Here is a 19954-nt window from a genome sequence, read left to right on the forward strand (position 1 = left end):
AATTCCTAGAGGCTACCATGTTCTCTATAGTTGTTCTCCAGGGTGTGGCAACTTTTTTTCTACATCTCACATATTTCAGGACCAGGAAATGGGTAGATGTTGTCCTTGCTTTTCTCTTGCCTCATCTAGACCATTAATACTCCCTTCTCCAGCTAAAGTCTGTCCTTTGCGATTGATTTCTCTGATCTTTCCCAGTTAATGGTATTGCTCTCATTCATTGATCATTGAAGTTTGTAGTTATAAATTTAAGTTCTTCTCATGTCGACACTCATAGTAAGATATTCATATTTATATGGATGAGTCATCCAAAACTTTGGCCTCCCAGTTTCTTTCTTTTTTTAAATTAACATATAATGTATAATTTGTTTCAGGGGTACAGGTCTGTGATTCAGCAGTCTTACACAATTCACAGTGCTCACCATAGCATATACCTTCCCCAGTGTCCATAGCCCAGCCACTGCAACCCTTCCAGCCGCCTACACTCCAGCAACCCTCTGTTTCTTGAGCTTAAGAGTCTCTTATAGCTTGTCTTCCTCTATGGTTTTGTCCTATTTCATTTTTTCTCTCTTCCCTCATGGTCCTCTGTCTTGTTTCTTAAATTCCACATATTAGCAAGATCATATGATAATTATTTTTCTCTGATTGACTTATTTTGCTTAGCATAATAGCCTCTAGTTGCATCCATGTCATTGCAAATGGCAAGTTTTCATTTTTTTTGATGACTGCGTAATATTCCATTTTATATATATACACCACATCTTTATCCATTCATCTGCCGATGGACATCTAGGCTCTGTCCATAGTTTGGCTATTGTGGACATTGCTGCTGTATACATTGGGGTGCACGTGCCCCTTCAGATCACTACATTTGTCTCTTTGGGGGTATATACCCAGTAGTGAGATTGCTGGGTCATAGAATAGCTCTATTTCCAACTTTTTGAGGAATCTCCATACTGTTTTCCAGAGTGGCTGCACCAGCTTGCATTCTCACCAACAGTGTAGGAGGGCTTCCCCTTTCTCCACATCCTCACCAGCATCTGTCATTTCCTGACCTGTTAATTTTAGCCATTCTGATTGGTATGAGGTGGAGTCTCATTGTGGTTTTGATTTGTATTTCCCTGATGCCAGGTGATGTCGAGCACTTTCTCATATGTCTGTTGGCCATCTGGATGTCTTCTTTGCAGAAATGTCTGTTCATGTCTTCTGCCCATTTTTTGATTGGATTATTTGTTCTTTGGGTGTGGAGTTTGGTAAGTTTTTTATAGATTTTGGATACTAGCCCTTTATCTGATATGTCATTTGCAAATACCTTCTCCCATTCTGTCAATTGTCTTTTGGTCTTGTTAACTGTTTCCTTTGCTGTGCAAAAGCTTTTGATCTTGAAGAAGTCCCAATAGTTCATTTTTGCCCTTGCTTCCCTTGCCTTTGGCAATGTTTCTAGGAAGAAGTTGCTGTGGCTGAAGTTGAAGAGGTTGCTGCCCGTGTTCTCCTCAAGGATTTTGATGGATTCCTGTCTCACATTGAGGTCTTTCACCCATTTTGAGTCTATTTTTGTGTGTGGTGTAAGGAATCGGTCCAGTTTCATTCTTTTGCATGTGGCTGTCCAATTTTCCCAACACCATTTGTTGAAGAGACTTTTTTCCATTGGACATTCTTTCCTGCTTTGTCAAAGATTAGTTGACCATAGAGTTGAGTGTCAATTTATGAGCTCTGTATTCTGTTCCATTGATCTAAGTGTCTGTTTTTGTGCCAGTACCATACTGTCATGATGATTATAGCTTTGTAATAGAGCTTGAAGTCTGGAATTGTGACGCCACCAGCTTTGCTTTTCTTTTTCAACATTCCTCTGGCTTTTTCAAGTCTTTCCTGGTTCCATATAAATTTTATGATTATTTGTTCCATTTCTGTGAAAAAAAGTTGATGGTATATTGGTAGGGATTGCATTAAATGTGTAGATCACTCTTGGTAGCATAAACATTTTCATAATATTTGTTTTTACAATCCTTGAGCATGAAACATTTTTCCATTTCTTTGTGTCTTCCTCAGTTTCTTTATGAGTATTCTGTGGTCTTCTGAGTACAAATTCTTTGTCTGTTTGGTTAGATTTATTCCTAGGTATCTTACAGTTTTGAGTGCAGTTGTAAATGGGATTGAGTCCTTAATTTCTCTTTCTTCTGTCTTGGTGGTGTATAGAAATACAACAGAACAGATTTCTGTTCATTGATTTTTTTTTTTTTTAAGAATTTTTAAAGATTTTATTTATTTGACAGAGGGAGAGAGAGATCACAAGCAGGCAGAGAGGCAGGCAGAGAGAGAGGTGGGAGCAGGCTCCCTGCCGAGCATAGAGTCCAACGCGGGGCTTGATCCCAGGACCCTGGGATCATGACCTGAGCTGAAGGCAGAGGCTTAACCACTGAGCCACCCAGGCGCCCCTGTTCATTGATTTTATATCCTGACACTTAAGTGAATTCTTTTATGAGTTCTGCCAGTTTTGGGGTAGAGTCTTTGGGTTTTCCACATAAAGTATCCTATCATCTGCAAAGAGTGAGAGTTTGACTTCTTTGCTAATTTGGATGCCTTTTTTTTTTTTTTTTTTTTTTTTTTAATGAGAAAGAGAGCATGAGAAGGGGGGAGGGTCAAAGGGAGAATCAGACTCCCTACCCGAGCAGGGAGCCTGATGTGGGATTTGATCTTGGGACTCCAGAATCATGACCTGAGTCGAAGGCAGTCGCTTAACCAAGTGAGCTACCCAGGCGCCCTCGGATGCCTTTTATTTCTTTTTGTTGTCTGATTGTTGAAGCTAGGACTTCCAGTACTATGTTGAAAAGCAGTGGTGATAGTGGACATCCCTGCTGTGTTCCTGACCTTAGGGGGAAAGCTCTCAGTTTTTTCCCATTACGAATGATATTTGCTGTGGGTTTTTCATAGATGGCTTTTATGATATTGAGGTATGTACCCTTTGTCCCTACACTGTGAAGAGTTTTAATCAAGAAAATTTGCTGCACTCTGTCAAATGCTTTTTTTGCATCTATTGAGAGGATCATATAGCTCTTGTCCTTTCTTTGATTAATGTATCACATTGATTGATTTGCAGATGTTGGACCACTCTTGCAGCCCGGGAATAAATTCCAGTTGGTCTGGTGAATAACCCTTTTAATGTACTGTTGGATCCTATTGGCTAGTATTTTTTTTTTTTAATTTATTTATTTGACAGAGATTACAAGTCAGCAGAGAGGCAGGCAGAGAGAGAGAGGAGGAAGCAGGCTCCCCGCTGAGCAGAGAGCCTGCTGTGGGGCTTGCTCCCAGGACCCTGGGATCATGACCTGAGCCGAAGGCAGAGGCTTTAACCCACTGAGCCACCCAGGCGCCCCCTATTGGCTAGTATTTTGATGAGAATTTTCTCATCCATGTTCATCAGGGATATTGGTCTGTAATTCTCCTTTTTGATGGGGTCTTTGTCTGATTTTGGGATCAGGGTAATGCTGACCTCATAAAATGAGTTTGGAAGTTTTCCTTCCATTTCTGTTTTTTGGAACAGTTTTGGAACAATAGGTATTAATTCTTTAAATGTTTAGTAGAATTCCCCCGGGAAGCCATCTGGCCCTAGGATCTTGTTTATTGGGAAATCTTTGATTGCTACTTCAATTTCGTTGCTGGTTATGGGTCTGTTCAGGTTTTCCGCTTCTTCCTGGTTTAGTTTTGGTAGTTTATATGTCTCTAGGAATGCATCCATTTCTTCCAGATTGTCTAATTTGTTGACATATAGTTGCTCATAGTATGTTCTTATAGTTGTTTGCATTTCTTTAGTGTTGGTTGTGATCTGTCCTCTTTTATTCATGATTTTATTAATTTTGGTCCTTTCTCTTTTCCTTTTGATAAGTCTGGTCAGAGGTTTATCAATCTTATTAATTCTTTCAAAGAACCAGCTCCTAGTTTTGTTGATTTGTTCTGCTGTTCTTTTGGTTTCTATTTCCTTGATTTCTGCTCTGATCTTTATTATTTCTCTTCTTCTGTGTTTAGTCTTTCTTTGCTGTTCTTTCTCCAGCTCCTTTAGGTGTAGGGTTAGGTTGTGTATTTGAGACCTTTCTTTTCTCTTGAGGAAGGTTTGTATTGCTATATACTTTTCTCTTTTTGGACCTCCTTTGCCACATCCCAAAGATTTTGAACAGTTGTGTTTTCATTTTATTTTGTTTTCATTAATTTTTAAAACTCTTCTTGGGGCTCCTGGGTGGCTCAGTGGGTTAAAGCCTCTGCCTTCGGCTCAGGTCATGATCCCAGGGTCCTGGGATTGAGCCCTGTGTCAGGCTCTCTGCTTGGCAGGGAGCCTGCTTACTCTCTCTGCCTGCCTCTCTGCCTACTTATGGTCGCTGTCTGTCAAATAAATAAATAAAATCTTTAAAAAAAATAAAATAAAATTCTTCTTTAATTTCCCGTTGACCCATTCATTCTTTAGTAGTATGTTCTTTCGCATCCATGTATTTGAGTTCTTTCCAGCTTATGTGATTGAGTTCTAGTTTCAAAGCATTGTGGTCTGAAAATATGTAGGGAGTGATTCCTGTCTTTTGGTACTGGTTGAGACTTGATTTGTGACCCAGGATGTGATGTATTCTGGAGAATGTTCCATGTGCTATAAAGAAGAATGTGTATTCTGTTGCTTTGGGATGGGTGTTCTGAAAATATCTGTGAAGTCCATCTGGTCCAGTGTGTCATTTAAAGCCTTTATTTCCTTGTTGACCTTTTGCTTAGATGATCTGTCCTTTTCAGTGAGGTCGTGTTAAAGTCCCCTACTATTACTGTATTATTGTCAATGTGTTTCTTTGATTTTTTTATTAATTGGCTTATATAGTTGGCTGCTTCCATGTTAGGGGCATAAATATTTACCATTATTAGATCTTCTTATTGGATAGATCCTTTAAGTATAATATAGTGTCCTCCTTCATCTTATTATAGTCTTTGGTTTAAAATCGAATTTGTCTGATATAAAGATTGTCACCCCAGCTTTCTTTTGATGTCCATTAGCATGGTAAATGGTTTTTCCACCTCCTCACTTTAAATCTCGAGGTGTGTTTGGGTCGAAAATGAGTCTCTTGTGACAGCGTATTATTTGGTCTTGTTTTTTTTTAATCTAATCTGATACCCTGTGTCTTTTGTTTGGGGCATTTATCCCATTTATATTCAGGGTAATTATTGAAATATATGAATTTAGTGCCACTGAATTGCCTGTTAGATGACTTACTATATATTGTCTCTGTTCCTTCCTGGTCTGTGTTACTTCTAGACTCTCTTTTTGCTTAGAGGACCCCTTTCAGTATTTCTTGTAGGGCTGGTTTGGTGATTGCAAATTCCTTTGGTTTCTGTTTGTCCTGGAAGCTGTTTATCTCTCCTTCTATTTTCAGTGACAGCCTAGCTCAATATAATATTCTTAGCTACATGTTTTTCTCCTTTAGTACCCTGAATATATCACAACAGTTTTTTCTGGCCTTCCAGATCTCTGTGGATAGGTCTCTTGGCAGTGTAATGTTTCTGCCATTGTAGGTTTGAGACCTCTTGTTCTGAGCTGCTTCCAGGCTTTTCTCTTTGTCTCTGAGATTTTAAAGTTTTACTGTTAGATGTCAGGGTGTTAACATATTTTTACTGATTTTGTGATTTACTGATTTCTGATTCTGTGCCTCTTGGATTTTGATGTCTCTTTATTTTCCCAAATTAGGGAAATTCTCTGCTGTAATTTGCTCCAATATACCTTGCCCCCCCCCTTCTTCTTCTGGGATCCCAATTATTCTAATATTGTTTTGCTTTATGCTATCACTTACCTCTTTAATTCTCCCCTCATGATTCAATAGTTGTTTATCTCTTTTTCTTTCTTTTTTATTCTCTATCATTTGGTCTTCTATATCACTAATTCTCTCTTATGCATCATTATCCTGTCAGTTAGAGTCTCCATTTTTGATTGCACCTCATTAATAGCCTTTTTGATTTCGATTTGGTTAGATTTTATTTCTCTAGAAAGGGATTTTCTAATATCTTCTAAGCTTTTTTTTACATTCAGCTAGTATCTTTACAATCGTCATTCTGAACTCTAGTTCCAACATCTTACTAATGTCCATGTTGATTAGTCCCCTGGCAATCAGTACTGCCTCTTTTTTTTTTTTTTTTTTTGAGGTGACTTTTCCTGTTTTGTCATTTTATCTGGAGAAGAACAGATGAACAAAAAACCGAAGTGCTACAGAAAAATGACCCCAGAAAAATATACACTAAACAAATCAGAAGAAATGGGTGGGGGGCTGAAGGCAGAGGGGAAAAAAAAAAGAAGACTGTGATTAGGCTGGTGAATAGAATAGAGCCACACACTAGATTTTAGGTGTAAAAATGAAAATTAAAAAAGATTTTAAAAAAAGGAATTGATGAGGTGAGAAGTTGGTTGAAAAAAGAAAGAAACATTAAAAAAAAAAGGGAAGAATATGATCAGGCAGGTGAATACAACAAAGCCATACACTAGATTTAGGGTATATTTTGGTCTGTTAGAAGAATCTGCATCCCAAAATTTTAAAGAAGGAAAATATATGCATACAAAAAGTTAGGGTAAATGCAATGAAGGGATAGAGTATGACTGTAAAATAATAATTAAAATAGATTTTTAAGAAGGGATTGATAAGAAGTTGGTTGAAAAAGGAAAGAAGTATAATTCTGAAATGTCTTCTCCTGAGGTGGAATTGCACCACCCTTGCCAGGGGCCAGGCTAAGTAATCTGCTTGGGTTTGCTTTTGGTAGCTTTCATTCCCTGAAAGCTTTCCGTACAGCTTTGGGGGATGAGAATGAATATGGCGGCCTCCCAATCTCTGTCCTTGGGAAGCCAAGAGCTCAGGGCCCTGCTCCTCGGTGCACCTGCAGAGAAAAGCAGTCAGTCCCTCCTGTCTCCCTAGTCTCTAGTTGGATTCTGTGCTCACCTGGCCTATGACCAAGTGTTTCTGTCTGAGGCACATGACCCCGTTTGGAGTCTTCAAACCCAGCAGATTCCTGTGGTGCACTCCCGTGCTGCTCCTCGTTGGGGAGGAAGGGGAGTCTCCCTCGGGTCTGCCACTTGTAGGGTCCCTGCCGGAAGAGCAGTGGTCCGACTGTGCCAGGAATCACAGATTATGGCAACCTGAACTGAGAGCCTGCTCCTTGGCTCTGTCTTTGCAGTCGGCTTTCCTGCTCTAACACCTGGGAGCTCTGCCGTACTCAGGTACCCTCAGTCTTTCTGTGACCCCTAGAGTCCTGACATTGTTCCAGTGAGCCCCCCCCCCCCCCGCCACGCGGCCTCTGTGTAGCCACTGGAGTGACGTCCCTCACTGGAACAGACTTCTGAAAGTTCTGATTTTGTGCTCCTCTGCTCTATCACTTGCTGGGAGCCAGCTGACTGAGGCTCCCTCCCCAGCAGTTTATCTTTCCATATATTGCCTCAGATTGACTTCTCTGCATGTCCTACCTTCCAGAAAGTAGCAGTTTATCTGTTCATAGAGTTGTTGCTATTCTTTTCTTCAATCTCCTGTTGAGTTCACAGGTGTTCAGAATAGTCTGATAACTGTCTAGCTGAATTCCTGGGACCGGAGGAAATTTAGGTCTCCTACTCCTCTGCCATCTTGGAGCCCATCCCTGGCTTCTCGATTTCTTGATGTCTTTATCTGCAGTAACCATTTTCTTTACTTCCTTTTATTCATATACTTCCTGATCACATACTGGACCCTCGTCCTTATCAATACCAGAAATGATACCACTTTTGAAATCTTAATGTTAAACAGTCTGTTGTGTTCTTTGCCCACCTCCACCTATTCTGCTCAAGTTCACCACTACAGTTTTCAGACCTATCAAGACTTATCCCTTGATTCTATAATATCCTCACTGTTTTTCCCATCAGCCCCCTCTTTAGGCTCAGGCCTAGGTTGATATCAGCCAGTATTTGGTTGCTTCTTTGCACATGCTCTTGGTTCTTTAGTTTCTTCTTACTTGGGTAAATTCTGCTTCCTTCTTTTTGCTAGGAGATAGAATCTAATTGCTTAGTCCCCATTGCTCCATCCAGACAGTTGCTCACTTACTCCCCATGGCTTCATCTGGACAGTTACTTGCTTCCTCTTTGCTGGAGAAAATCACCCAGTTCTAATTTAAATTCATAATCGTAAACCTCGGCAGTTTTACTAGGTTTAGTTAGTGGATGTATAACCCTTGCATTGAGGTTTGTAGGGTGTAATTGGGAAAAACTTTTCCCCCTTATAGCCTGTTTAACACTTCCCTGGCACTGATTCTTTTCTGCCTTTATACAGGTTCAGAGTCCCCAGGTCACCTCAAGTTTTAAAAACAATCTAATTTTTGGGGGGAAAGATTTATTTATTTTAGAGAGCGAGAGAGAGTGCATGCACATGTGTGTGCAAATAGGGGAAGGGGCAGGGAGAGAGAATCTCAAGCCAACTCCTCGCTGGGTGGAGAGACTGACATGGGGCTTGATTCCAGAGCCCTGAGATCATGACACAAGCCGAAATCCAGAGTCAGATGCTAAACTCTCTGAGCCACCAGGCACCCCAGTTTCTTTTTTCCCCCCCTTAAGGTTTTTATTTTGAGTTAGGTAGCACACAATATTATGTTAGTTTCAGATCTGTGATACAGTTATTTAACAATTCGGTACATCACCTGGTGCTCATTGCAATAAGTACATGTAACTTTTTTTTTTTTTTTTTAAGATTTTATTTATTTGAGAGATAGAGTGAGCGAGAGAAAGAGCACAGGAACAGAAGGAGAGGGAGAGGGAGAAGCAGACTTCCGGCTGAGCAGAGAGCCCAATGTGGGGCTTGATCCCAGGACCCCGAGATGATGAGCTGAGCCAAAACCAGTTGCTTAGCTGACTGAGCCATCCAGGCACCCCCACTCTTATCTTTTTATTTACTTTTTTTTGGTTATGTGACTTTATTTTTTATAGGGTTATATTAGTTTTAAGTGTACAATATAGCAATTCAATAATTCCATACATCATCCAGGGCAAGTGCACTTCTTAATCCCCATTACCTCTTTAACTCATTCCCCAACCCTCCCTCCCTTCTGGTAATCAAGAGTTTGTTTTCTATAGTTAAGAGTCAGTTTCTTGGTTCATCTCACTCTCTCTCTTTTTTCCCCCTTTGGTTATTTGTTTTCTTTCTTAAATTCCACATACGAGTGAGACCTTGTGGTGTTTGTCTTTCTCTGATTTATTTCGGTTAGCATTGTATTCTCTAAGTCCATTACTAACTATTGTATTCGCTAACTCCATGTCATTGCAAATGATAAGATCTAATTCTTTTTTATGGCAAAATATTCCATTGTGTATATATAACACATCTTCTTTATCCATTCATTAATCCATATCTTGGCTATTGTAAATAATGCTGCTGTAAACATAGGCATGCATGTATCCTTTTGAATCACTGTTTTTGTATTCTTTGGGTTAATACCCAGTAGTGCCATTGCTGGATCATGGAGTAGTTCTATTTCTTTTTTTAAAAGATTTTATTTATTTATTAGAGAAGGAGGGAGAGAGCGAGCACGAATGGTGGGTAGGGGCAGAGGGAGAGGGAGAAGCAGACATCCACTGAGCAGGGAGCCAATGTGGAAGTACAATCCTAGGACCCCAGGATCATGACCCAGGATCATAAGGCAGACACTTAACCAGTTGAGCCTGCTAGGCACCCCAGGGTAGTTCTATTTTTAACTTTTTAAGGACTCTCCATACTGTTTTCCAGTGACTGTACCAGTTTGCATTCCGGCAGTCTAATTTCAATAATTAAAATGTCAAGTATTGTTTAACACTCCAAACCTCATTTACATATAAGGTTTTTTCCTTCCTTAGTTGGGCCTGCCTCAGGCTTGGAAAGAGTTGGTTAAGATGGACATTGCAGTTGTTTCCAGCTTTTTCTGTTGCAAACAATCCTGCAGTTAATATCCTTAAGGAGGCAGAATAGTTCATAAGTTGAGCATGGGTTCTGGAGGTTTGAATCCCACCTCTGCTTTATTATCTGTGTAACCTTGGGCAAGTTACTCAGGCTTCCTATACCTCAGTTTCCTCTGTAAAACTGGGATAATAATAGTCTCTGCTTATGGGATGCCTGTGTGGCTTAGTTGTTTATTTGTCTCTTGATCTCAGATCAGGTCTTGATCTCAGGGTTATGAGTTTGAGCCCCTCATTGGACTCCTTGCTGGGCGTGGAGCCTGCTTAAAATAATAGTGTCTGCTTGATAGTTTAATATGTAGATTAAATATAGGTTAATATGTAGAACTCTTAGAATAATGCTCAATAAATATATCATAAATAGATCTTTGCATATATATAAATCTAGATGATTAAGCTTTTAAAATAGTGATTTTTGTAGTTAATTATTTGTGAATACCAGTAAATAAGTATTCCTTTGATATAACTCATTTATTTTTTTATCTATTTTTTTGCTTTTTTCTTTTTCTTTTTTTAAAGATTTTATTTATTGATTTGACAGACAGAGATCACAGGTAGGCAGAGAGGCAGGCAGAGAGAGAGGAAGGAAACAGGCTCCCTGCTGAGCAGACAGCCCCATGCAGGGCTCAATCCAGGACCCTGGGATCAGGGCCTGAGCTGAAGGCAGAGACTTTAACCCACTGAGCCACCCAGGCACCCCTATTTTTTGCTTTTTCTTATATTATTTACAATCACACAACATAAATCTTTTTTTTTTTAAGATTTTACTTATTTATTTGACAGACAGAGATCACAAGTAGGCAGAGAAGCAGGCAGAGGGGGAGTGGGAAGCAGGCCCCCTGTTGAGCAGAGAGCCTGATGTGGGGCTTGATCCTAGGACCCTGGGATCATGAACCTAGCCAAAGGCAGAGGCTTTAAACCACTGAGCCACCCAGGCACCCCACGTAACATATATCTTGATGGTTCATGATACTGATATGTTCTAATAATGCTACTGCTCACCAAATTTTACACATAGGAGCCCCTCTAGCATTTTTTTGTATTTATGTGGGGAACTGATTAAGTATAGTCTATGAAGGCTTAAGATTTTTGGCTCCTGATACCTATGTAAGTAAAAATATGTACTTTATGATATACTGTGGCTTAATTAACAATGATAATGATGATAACAGTTGATAGTAACAATAATAACGACGTCCATTCTTATATGGTGCCTACTAGTTCAGAGCTTAATGTTTGCAAGGTGCTCTAAGATCCATATCACTAATAATCCTGTCTGTTTTAACCCCTTACAGTTAACTTAGCAAATTCACGTGTATCGTTAATTTCTCACAGTAACTCTGAAATAGGTAAAGTAAACAATCTTATTCCAGTATAATAAATAAAAGTGAGGCTGAGTGATTTGCTAAAGATTGCGTAGCTGGTAACCAGTAGAGCCAGACTTGAAACTAACTTCTTAATTTAAGTTTCTGTATGAGAATCCTAATGACTATGTTATGTGTTCCTGGATATCAGTGGGTTCTCAGTCAGAGGTGATTTTAACCTAAAAGGGACATTTGAAAGTGGTTGAAGATATCTTTGGTTGTCATAACCAGGGTGGGGGAATGCTATTACCATCTGGTGGGTAGAAGCCAGAGAGACTGTTAAACATCCTGCGGTGTGTATGAAAGTTCCTTACAATAAAGAATTACCTGGCTTAGGGGCGCCTGGGTGGCTCAGTGGGTTGAGCCTCTGCCTTCAGCTCAGGTTATGATCTCAGGGTCCTGGGCCTTCATTGGGCTCTCTGCTCAGTGGGGAGCCTACTTCCCCCTCTCTCTCTCTCTGCCTGCCTTTCTGCCTGCTTGTGATCTCTTTCTCTCTCTGTCAAATAAATAAATCTTTAAAAAAAATTATCTAGCTTATAATGTCAAGAGTACTAAGGTTGAGAAACTATGTTGTACAGTGATCATTGATGACCTAGGACTAAGACTGTAAATTTTTGTTTGTTAAGATTTTAACTGATAGATAGATTTACGTCAAATTTCATTTTCTTCACATCTTCAGCTTTTCTTATATTCAGGTTGTAAAGCTCAACAGTGCTCTACAAGCAAAATTTATACCTTCAATCGAGAGAAAATGAAGATAGGATGAGATTGAAAATTAGAACAAATCTGCTACTTATCATTAAAATCTTCCAAGGAGGCCTTAAGTTTATTATTATTTTCTTTACTAGGTTGTTTCCCAGGGGGTGTACACTGGGTTTCAGTTGGGAAACAGGACAAATCTGGACTTCTGATGAAATTGCAGAATCTTTGCACACGGTTGGATCAAGATGAGAGTTTCTCTCAGAGGCTTCCGCTCAATATTGAAGAGGCTAAAGACCGTCTTCGCATTCTCATGCTGCGCAAACACCCAAGGTACAGATAGTCCATTTAGTTGGTGCATGAAGTCCCAGTCAGATTTAACTACTGACATTTTGAGGACATCTTGCTGTTTAGTAGGGATCTAGGAATAAAGCATTGCTTTTCTGCTGTTCTTTGTCTTATATTTAAAAATGGTTGCCACTGGCCTGAAATTGTTACTTTTCTTTGCATCCTACTTACTATGTTGTCTCTTATATACCACTGAGATGCTCAAGAAGTATTTCCTAAGTAGGTGAGTTTGTGAGAGGTCTTTGCTAGAAAATGCAAGTTTCTTACCTTGAATCTATTATTTCTAATGGATAACACTGAATAAGAGACAGACTAAATGTAGGCACCTGGTAAAAGGTTTATTTATTTAATGGGACCCTTCTGTTGTGTTGTCTTAGTTTTGGGATATATATATATATGTGTGTGTGTGTGTGTGTGTATGTATGTAACTCTTGTACTTCTGTGAACTTCAAGAGTTTGTTTTATTTTCATTCATTCAATAAATATTATGACTATGTGCCAGGCGTTGTTATCAACTGTTTAAGTTTTCATTAGCCAGAAGGGAGACAGTAGCTTAGTTGGCGCTTGTGTTAACAGTGTTAACTGTTAACCATCAGTAGTTAATCAACTGGGATTCAGTCAACCCTTCGATTTCCCTGATCTAACAGCCATTCTTTCATTGGTTCATTTAACCAACATGAGTGTTGTGCCAGGTTCTGGGTCAAGTGCTGCAAGTACAAAGATGAATAAAGCCTTCCTTGATAGTTCAGCAGTAAATTGGGTGAGAATTAGGTAATGGCTCTAAACTTTTTTTTAATGGCCTCTTTGCAGCTGACGATGCAGTACACTTTCATATGTAGCAGTGGCTGAGTATGGCAGTGATTCTTAAATTGGTAAGGGGATTAATATCAGAGGGGTGAGGGTAGTAATTTGAGAAAAGCCTCTTAGGTGATTCTGCAGAGGACAAGCTCCTTTCCCTCTGGCTTCTTTCTCTTCCAGGTCCCTCTGTTATTGCTCCCTCCCCCTTGGTAGCCACTGGTATTGATTTTCCTGGAGGAAATGGCATTGAGAGTACTAGGTTTTGCTTTTTTTTTTTTTTTTTTTTTTTTTTTTGTTAGAGGTGGGGAAGGAGCAAGAGAGAAAACAACTCAAGCAGTCTCCGTACCCAGCATGGAGCCCTACATGGTGCTCGATCTCATGTACCTGAGATCATGACCTGAACTGAGATCGAGAGTCAGATGCTTAACCAACTGAACCCTCCAGGAGCCTCAAGACCACTAAATATTACCTCTTTTCTTTTGCAGTAACTTTTTACTAGTCCCACTTTCATTCTCGGGGAAAATAAAAGTGATTTGTACTTAGGAAAATATTGTAAATGCTATCAAATGTATCAAACCATGGCATATAAAGTCATTCTTTTGTTTCTCTCTCTGCAGCATTTTGGTTTGTACTTTTGCAATTTTCTAGGCTGTATGTGTACCCAGAATCTTTTTTTGTAGTACACAGAAGTAGTGTGCCATTAGGATAAAAATGCTAGTGTATAATTATGCTATCAGCTTTTAGTTGTATTAGTTGTATTTTTTCTCCATCTGTTCTGCTGAGTTCAAAAAACTTTTTGGAGAAACCAAGAATTCACAGAGGTTTTTTTTTTTTTTTTGTCATTAGGAGTAAACAAAGTGATTTATGGATGGGAAAAAAACCATGCTAGTGTACCAAATGAAGGGTAATATTCTTGCTAGTGCATTGTATCTGGTTGGAATATATGAAAATGCTAGTTTTATAGGTAAAAGATGGTCAAATATTGTTACTGTTATATGATTGATTCTAATGCTAACCTGAGCCCAGTTCTCATTTAGTTTTAGTGGCTTTAAGACTGAATTAGACTGAATTAGAAAAATCTTATTACTTGGATACTTCTTTTTTTTTTTTTAAAGATTTTATTTATTTGACAGACAGAGATCACAAGTAGGCAGAGAGAGAGAGAAAAAGCAGGCTCCCTGCTGAGCAGAGAGCCCGACGTGGGGCTCGATCCCAGGACCCTGGGATCATGACCTGAGCTGAAGGCAGAGGCTTTAACCCACTGAGCCACCCAGGCGCCCCACTTGGATACTTCTTTTAAGGCACTTGGCAACCAATTTTTAATACCTACATGATACACACAGTTCACTTTTTATAGGTTCCCTAACTTTAAAATGCATTCATTGGGGCACCTGGGTGGCTCAGTCGTTAAGCATCTGCCCTCGGCCCAGGTCATGATCCCAGGGTCCAGGGAGGGAGCCCAGCACTGGGCTCTCTACTCGGTGGGAGGCCTGCTTTTCCCTCTTCCACTTTTTCTGCTTGTGTTCCCTCTCTCGCTGTGTCTCTCTCTGTCAAATAAATAAAAAATGCATTCATTGTTTTGGGGTGGGAAAAGAGGAAGGTCTCTAACTTTTTTTTCCTTATTTGGTTCAGTATATTGTGAAAGGAATATAGCAAAGAAAAGAGGAAGAGCCATGAAATAGACCTCTTTATTTTGTAAATTTTAAGGCTTTGGTGGCATCATACTTTTTTAAAAGAGGCTTCAAGTAATGTCATTAGTGATTAAATACAATTTTTTTAAATTAGGTCTCTGTTGATCTTGGATGATGTTTGGGATCCTTGGGTATTAAAAGCTTTTGACAATCAGTGTCAAATTCTTCTTACAACCAGGGACAAGAGCGTTACAGATTCAGTAATGGGTGAGGATTAATTTACTTTTTACTTCATGGTTTAATTCAATTACATTTAAATATATTCAAACCAAATTACTTACTATATTTTGTGATTTTGTTGCAGGTCCTAAATATGTAGTCTCTGTGGAGAGTGGCTTAGGAAAAGAAAAAGGACTTGAAATTTTATCCCTTTTTGTTAATATGAAGAAAGCAGATTTGCCAGAACAAGCTCATAGTATTATAAAGGAATGTAAAGGTATGGTTATTTTGTGTATGAGGGAATTATAGGTATTAATTTTCCTTTTTGTAAAGTAAGCTAGTGAATATGATAGTTTAGTACATGAATATCCAGAAACTTTACTAGGATATTTAGTGTTTTAGGTTCTACTCCGACACCGTACATAGATAATAATATTTTGGTATTCATTTATTCATTAAAATAATATTTAATGAACAACCATAATATGTTAGTGGGACGGATTAGATGAAGATGGATAACTTCTGCCAAAGAATAAAAAATATAGTGAGAATCAGAGTTTTATGTGTTTTTGGTTGGGATTTTCTAAAAATAATATCTAATTTTGTAGGTGAAAACTGGTGTTGTCCTGTTAATTTGCACTTTTTATTAGTGAAGTTAAACTTTTTACTGGTTTATTGAGTATTTGCATTTTAAGAAATTACCCTTGATTGAATTTTTCTTGTTGATAGCAGTATTTTTAATTGATTTTTAGGCATTCTAACTATTGAAGCTATTAGCTCTTTGCCATATTTTTGCAAATATTTTCTCCTAGTTTTTTGTCTGCTTTTTAATTTCAGTTGTAGTATTTATTTGACATACAGAAATTAAAAATTTTAGTCACATCTGTCAGCTCTTTACTTCTATTCTTCCACTCTTGTTAATCCTTTCTGTTCCTTGTTTCTTTTTGCCATTGAATAGATACTTGGTTTTGAGCTAATTGCCTTTTTTAAAAAAAGATTTGTTTGAGAGAGATAGTGTGTGTATATGCCCACAAAGGGGTGGGGGCAAAGGCAGAGGTAGAAGGGAAGCAGACTTCCCACTCAGTGGGGAGCCATGCTCCCACTCGAGACCCATGGTCTCAAGACTCTAAGATCGAGATCTTAGCAGAAACCAACAGTCAGATGCTTTACCTGCTGAGCCACCCAGGCACTCCAATTGAGTTAACTGACTTAAGAAATATGTTAGAAAAGAAAATGTTATTTGTATTCTTTATAAAAGTGATGCATGTCCATTTTGAAACATTGAAAAAATGTGTGAAGCAATAAAAAGAAATTGCCCATCATTTGGTTATTATTAGCCCCATGAGAGTATTTCTTTCTTTCTTTTTTTTTTAAGATTTTATTTATTTATTTGACAGACAGTATAGTCTGTCAGACAATTGTCAGACAATACTGTCTGTCAAATAAATAAATATTCAAATAATAATAAATAAATAATATATAATATCAATAAACAATAAAATATAATAAATATTAATATAATAATATAATATATAAATATATAAAATATATAAAAATATTAAAATAATAATATAAAAATAGTGAAATAATAAAAAATAATAAATAAAGAGTATTCCTTTCAGTCTTTTAGGACATACAAAACTTTGAAAAAAATAATGAGATTACAAGGGTATACATAATTTGAATCTTGCCTTTTCATAAGCAAATCTTGAACATTCTCATGTCATTAATTATCTTTTGAAAAAAATTACCAATGGCATAATATTGTGGTGACTTCAATTTATTCAATCATTTCTGTTATTGTTTAAGATTTTTCTATTTTAAATAATGCTGTGATGAATATCCTTATAGGAAGTATTTCTTACTTCTAATGACTTCCTTAGAAGAAATATCTAAAGTGAATCTAAGTGTTGTAAATATTTTAAGGCTTTGGATAACTTGCAGCAGAAACTGTTTTTTTAAGAATAAAGTGATTCTTGGTAATTTTAAAATGAGACAGTATTAATGCAGTGACTTTGCTGTTTTGTTTTGTTCTGTTTTTAGGTTCTCCTCTTGTAGTGTCTTTAATTGGTGCACTTTTACGTGATTTTCCCAACCGTTGGGATTACTACCTCAGGCAACTTCAGAATAAGCAATTCAAGAGAATAAGGAAATCTTCATCTTATGATTATGAGGCTCTGGATGAAGCTATGTCTATAAGTGTTGAAATGCTCAGAGAGGACATCAAAGATTATTACACAGATCTTTCCATCCTTCAGAAGGATGTTAAGGTGCCTACAAAGGTAATAGAAGGACAGAGAAACCTTGTCCTTGGATATTTATGACATGTCACTTTTGATATATTATCAAGGAAGTTGTTACAGATGATATTGAAAGATTAAGACCCAGGGTGTTTGGGTGGCTCAGTGGGTTAAGCCTCTGCCTTCGGCTCAGGTCCTGATCTCAGGGTCCTGGGATCGAGCTCCCCATTGGGCACTCTGTTCAGCAGGGAGCCTGCTTTCCCCTCTCTCTCTGCCTGCCTCTCTGCCTACTTGTGATCTCTCTCTGTCAAATAAATAAATAAAATCTTAAAAAAAAAAATAGAAAGAAAGGTTAAGACCCATGTCACAGAATGTAATCCCACTGCCCTTAGTCTCTGTCATGGGTTTGCTGTTGAACTCAGATTATTTCCTATTCTCAGTTCTAGTGAGGCTGGAGAAGCATCTGACTTCTCTTTTCTATCTTTTTTTTTTTTTTTTTTTTTTATTGATTTGACAGACAGAAATCACAGGTAGGCAGAGAGGCAGGCAGAGAGAGAGGAAGGAAACAGGCTCCCTGCTGAGCAGACAGCCCCATGCAGGGCTCGATCCAGGACCCTGGGATCAGGGCCTGAGCTGAAGGCAGAGGCTTTAACCCACTGAGCCACCCAGGTGCCCCTTCTCTTTTCTATTTTGATGAATAGTTGAGCTTCTTCATATGAAATGGAGATACAGTTTTTCTGGGCTTTAAGATATGATTTTTGTGTGTATACATGTGCACGTGCGTGTGTGTGTGTGTGTGTATGTTAACACCTTATATGCAGTCCTGGTCATTGTAGTTTTGTGGTATATTAAATGCTTATAATGATTTCTAGGTGTTATGTATTCTCTGGGACATGGAAACTGAAGAAGTCGAAGACATACTGCAGGAGTTTGTTAATAAGTCTCTCTTATTTTGTGATCGGAATGGAAAATCATTTTGTTATTATTTACATGATCTTCAAGTAGATTTCCTTATAGAGAAGAATCGCAACCAGCTTCAGGTACTTGCATCTCTGTACGTTTTTAAAATGTTTTTATTTTGAAATAATTTTAGGCTTATAGAAAAGTTGCAAAACAGCATAGAGAATTTTATGCATGTACCTTCATCTAACTTCCCCCATTGTTTACATCTTACCTAACTGTAATATAGTTATCAAAACCAGAAAATGAACAATGATAGAATACTGTTAACTAACCCACAAATTTTATTTAGATTTTGCTAGCTTTCCCTCTAATGCCCTTTTTGTGGTTCAGATCAAAATCCCATATTGCATGTAATTGTCATGTTTCCTTAAATCTATGAAAATTCTTTGCTTTTCTTATCTTTCATGATCTTTTGAAGAGTACTAGCCAGTTATTTTGTATAATGTCCCTTAGTTTGGGTTTAAATTTGAGTTTAAATTAAATTTAAATTTAATTTTATCTGATGGTTTCTCATCATGAGATTAAAGTTATATATTTTTGGCAAGAAAACTACAGAAGTCATTGTGTCCTCAAGACATCATATTAGGGTGTCGGTATGTCTTCTTGTCAGTGATGGTAATGTTGATCACTTGGCTAAAGTGGTACCTGCTAGTTTCTCCACTGTAAAGCTACTAATTTTTTCCTTTTGTAATTAGTAAGTATTTTGTGGGTAGATTCTCTGTACATTTTTAAATAGCTTTGTACAGTATAGTTACTGTGATGCTTAGGTTATGAAATTGTTTCTGTCTTCTAACATGTTTCATTTGGGTTTCAGAATCTACATAAGAAAATAATCACTCAGTTCCAGAAACATTACCAGCCACATACTCTTTCACCAGATCAGGAGGACTGCATGTATTGGTACAATTTTCTGGCCTACCATATGGGTAGTGCCAATATGCACAAAGTAAGGTGACCCATTTAAAAATTATCATTATTATTTTTAAAATTTATTTATTTATTTGAGTGAGAGAGAGAGAGAGAGAATGAGTGGGAAAGGAGCAGAGGGAGAAGCAGACTCCCTGTAGAGCAGGGTGCCTGGGACATGGGACTTAGTCTCAGGACTGCAAAATCATGACCTGAGGTAAAGGCAGATATTTAACTGACTGAGCCACTCAAGTGCCCTAAAAAAATAAATAAATAAAAATTAAAAAAAATTATTATTATTATTTTTAAGATTTTATTTATTTGGCAGCGAGAGAGATCACAAGTAGGCTGAAGGGCAGGCAGAGAGAGAGGGAAGCAGGCTCCCCGCTGAGCAGAGAGCCCGATTTGGGGCTCAATCCCAGGACCCCAAGATCATGACCTGAGTTGAAGGCAGAGGCTTAACCCACTGAGCCACCCAGGCGCCCCCCAAATTATTATTTTTATCTCACTTATATTTCATCCTGTGTTTGGAATTTTCTTTTATTAGTAAAAATAGGATTATAGCCTATGTAAGTATTTTTTTTTTTCTTACAATTTTTACCTACAGTGATTTATAAAGATAACCTTGGTAAGTATAGTACATGAACCTCCTAAACATTCATTCTCTACTTACCAATAGCTTTCCTTTCTGGGCAGTATGGATTTGTATTTTTAGGCTTTGAGAGGAAATGGAGAATGAGAAATTATATTCATTCATTCAGCAAGTATTTATTGAGTGCCTGTTAGGTGCTGGTGTATTATTCTTCATTGTGAGGATATAACATAGGCACAAAGTCC

General features: G+C 38.0%; 1 protein-coding gene across 1 annotated transcript in view; it reads left to right on the forward strand.

The window, feature by feature from the left end:
- Positions 1–19954, forward strand: part of APAF1 (apoptotic peptidase activating factor 1) — an 87807-nt gene that overhangs the window by 12875 nt on the left and 54978 nt on the right. Inside the window, exons 6-11 of the mRNA XM_032874299.1 lie at positions 12162–12345; positions 14944–15056; positions 15154–15285; positions 17052–17290; positions 18121–18288; positions 19026–19157. Coding sequence (XP_032730190.1) covers positions 12162–12345; positions 14944–15056; positions 15154–15285; positions 17052–17290; positions 18121–18288; positions 19026–19157 — 968 coding nt within the window. The remainder of the gene's footprint in view (positions 1–12161; positions 12346–14943; positions 15057–15153; positions 15286–17051; positions 17291–18120; positions 18289–19025; positions 19158–19954) is intronic.

Source organism: Lontra canadensis, unplaced genomic scaffold (assembly GCF_010015895.1).
Source record: "Lontra canadensis isolate GAN:19392208 unplaced genomic scaffold, GSC_riverotter_1.0 scaffold52, whole genome shotgun sequence".
Taxonomy (NCBI): domain Eukaryota; kingdom Metazoa; phylum Chordata; class Mammalia; order Carnivora; family Mustelidae; genus Lontra; species Lontra canadensis.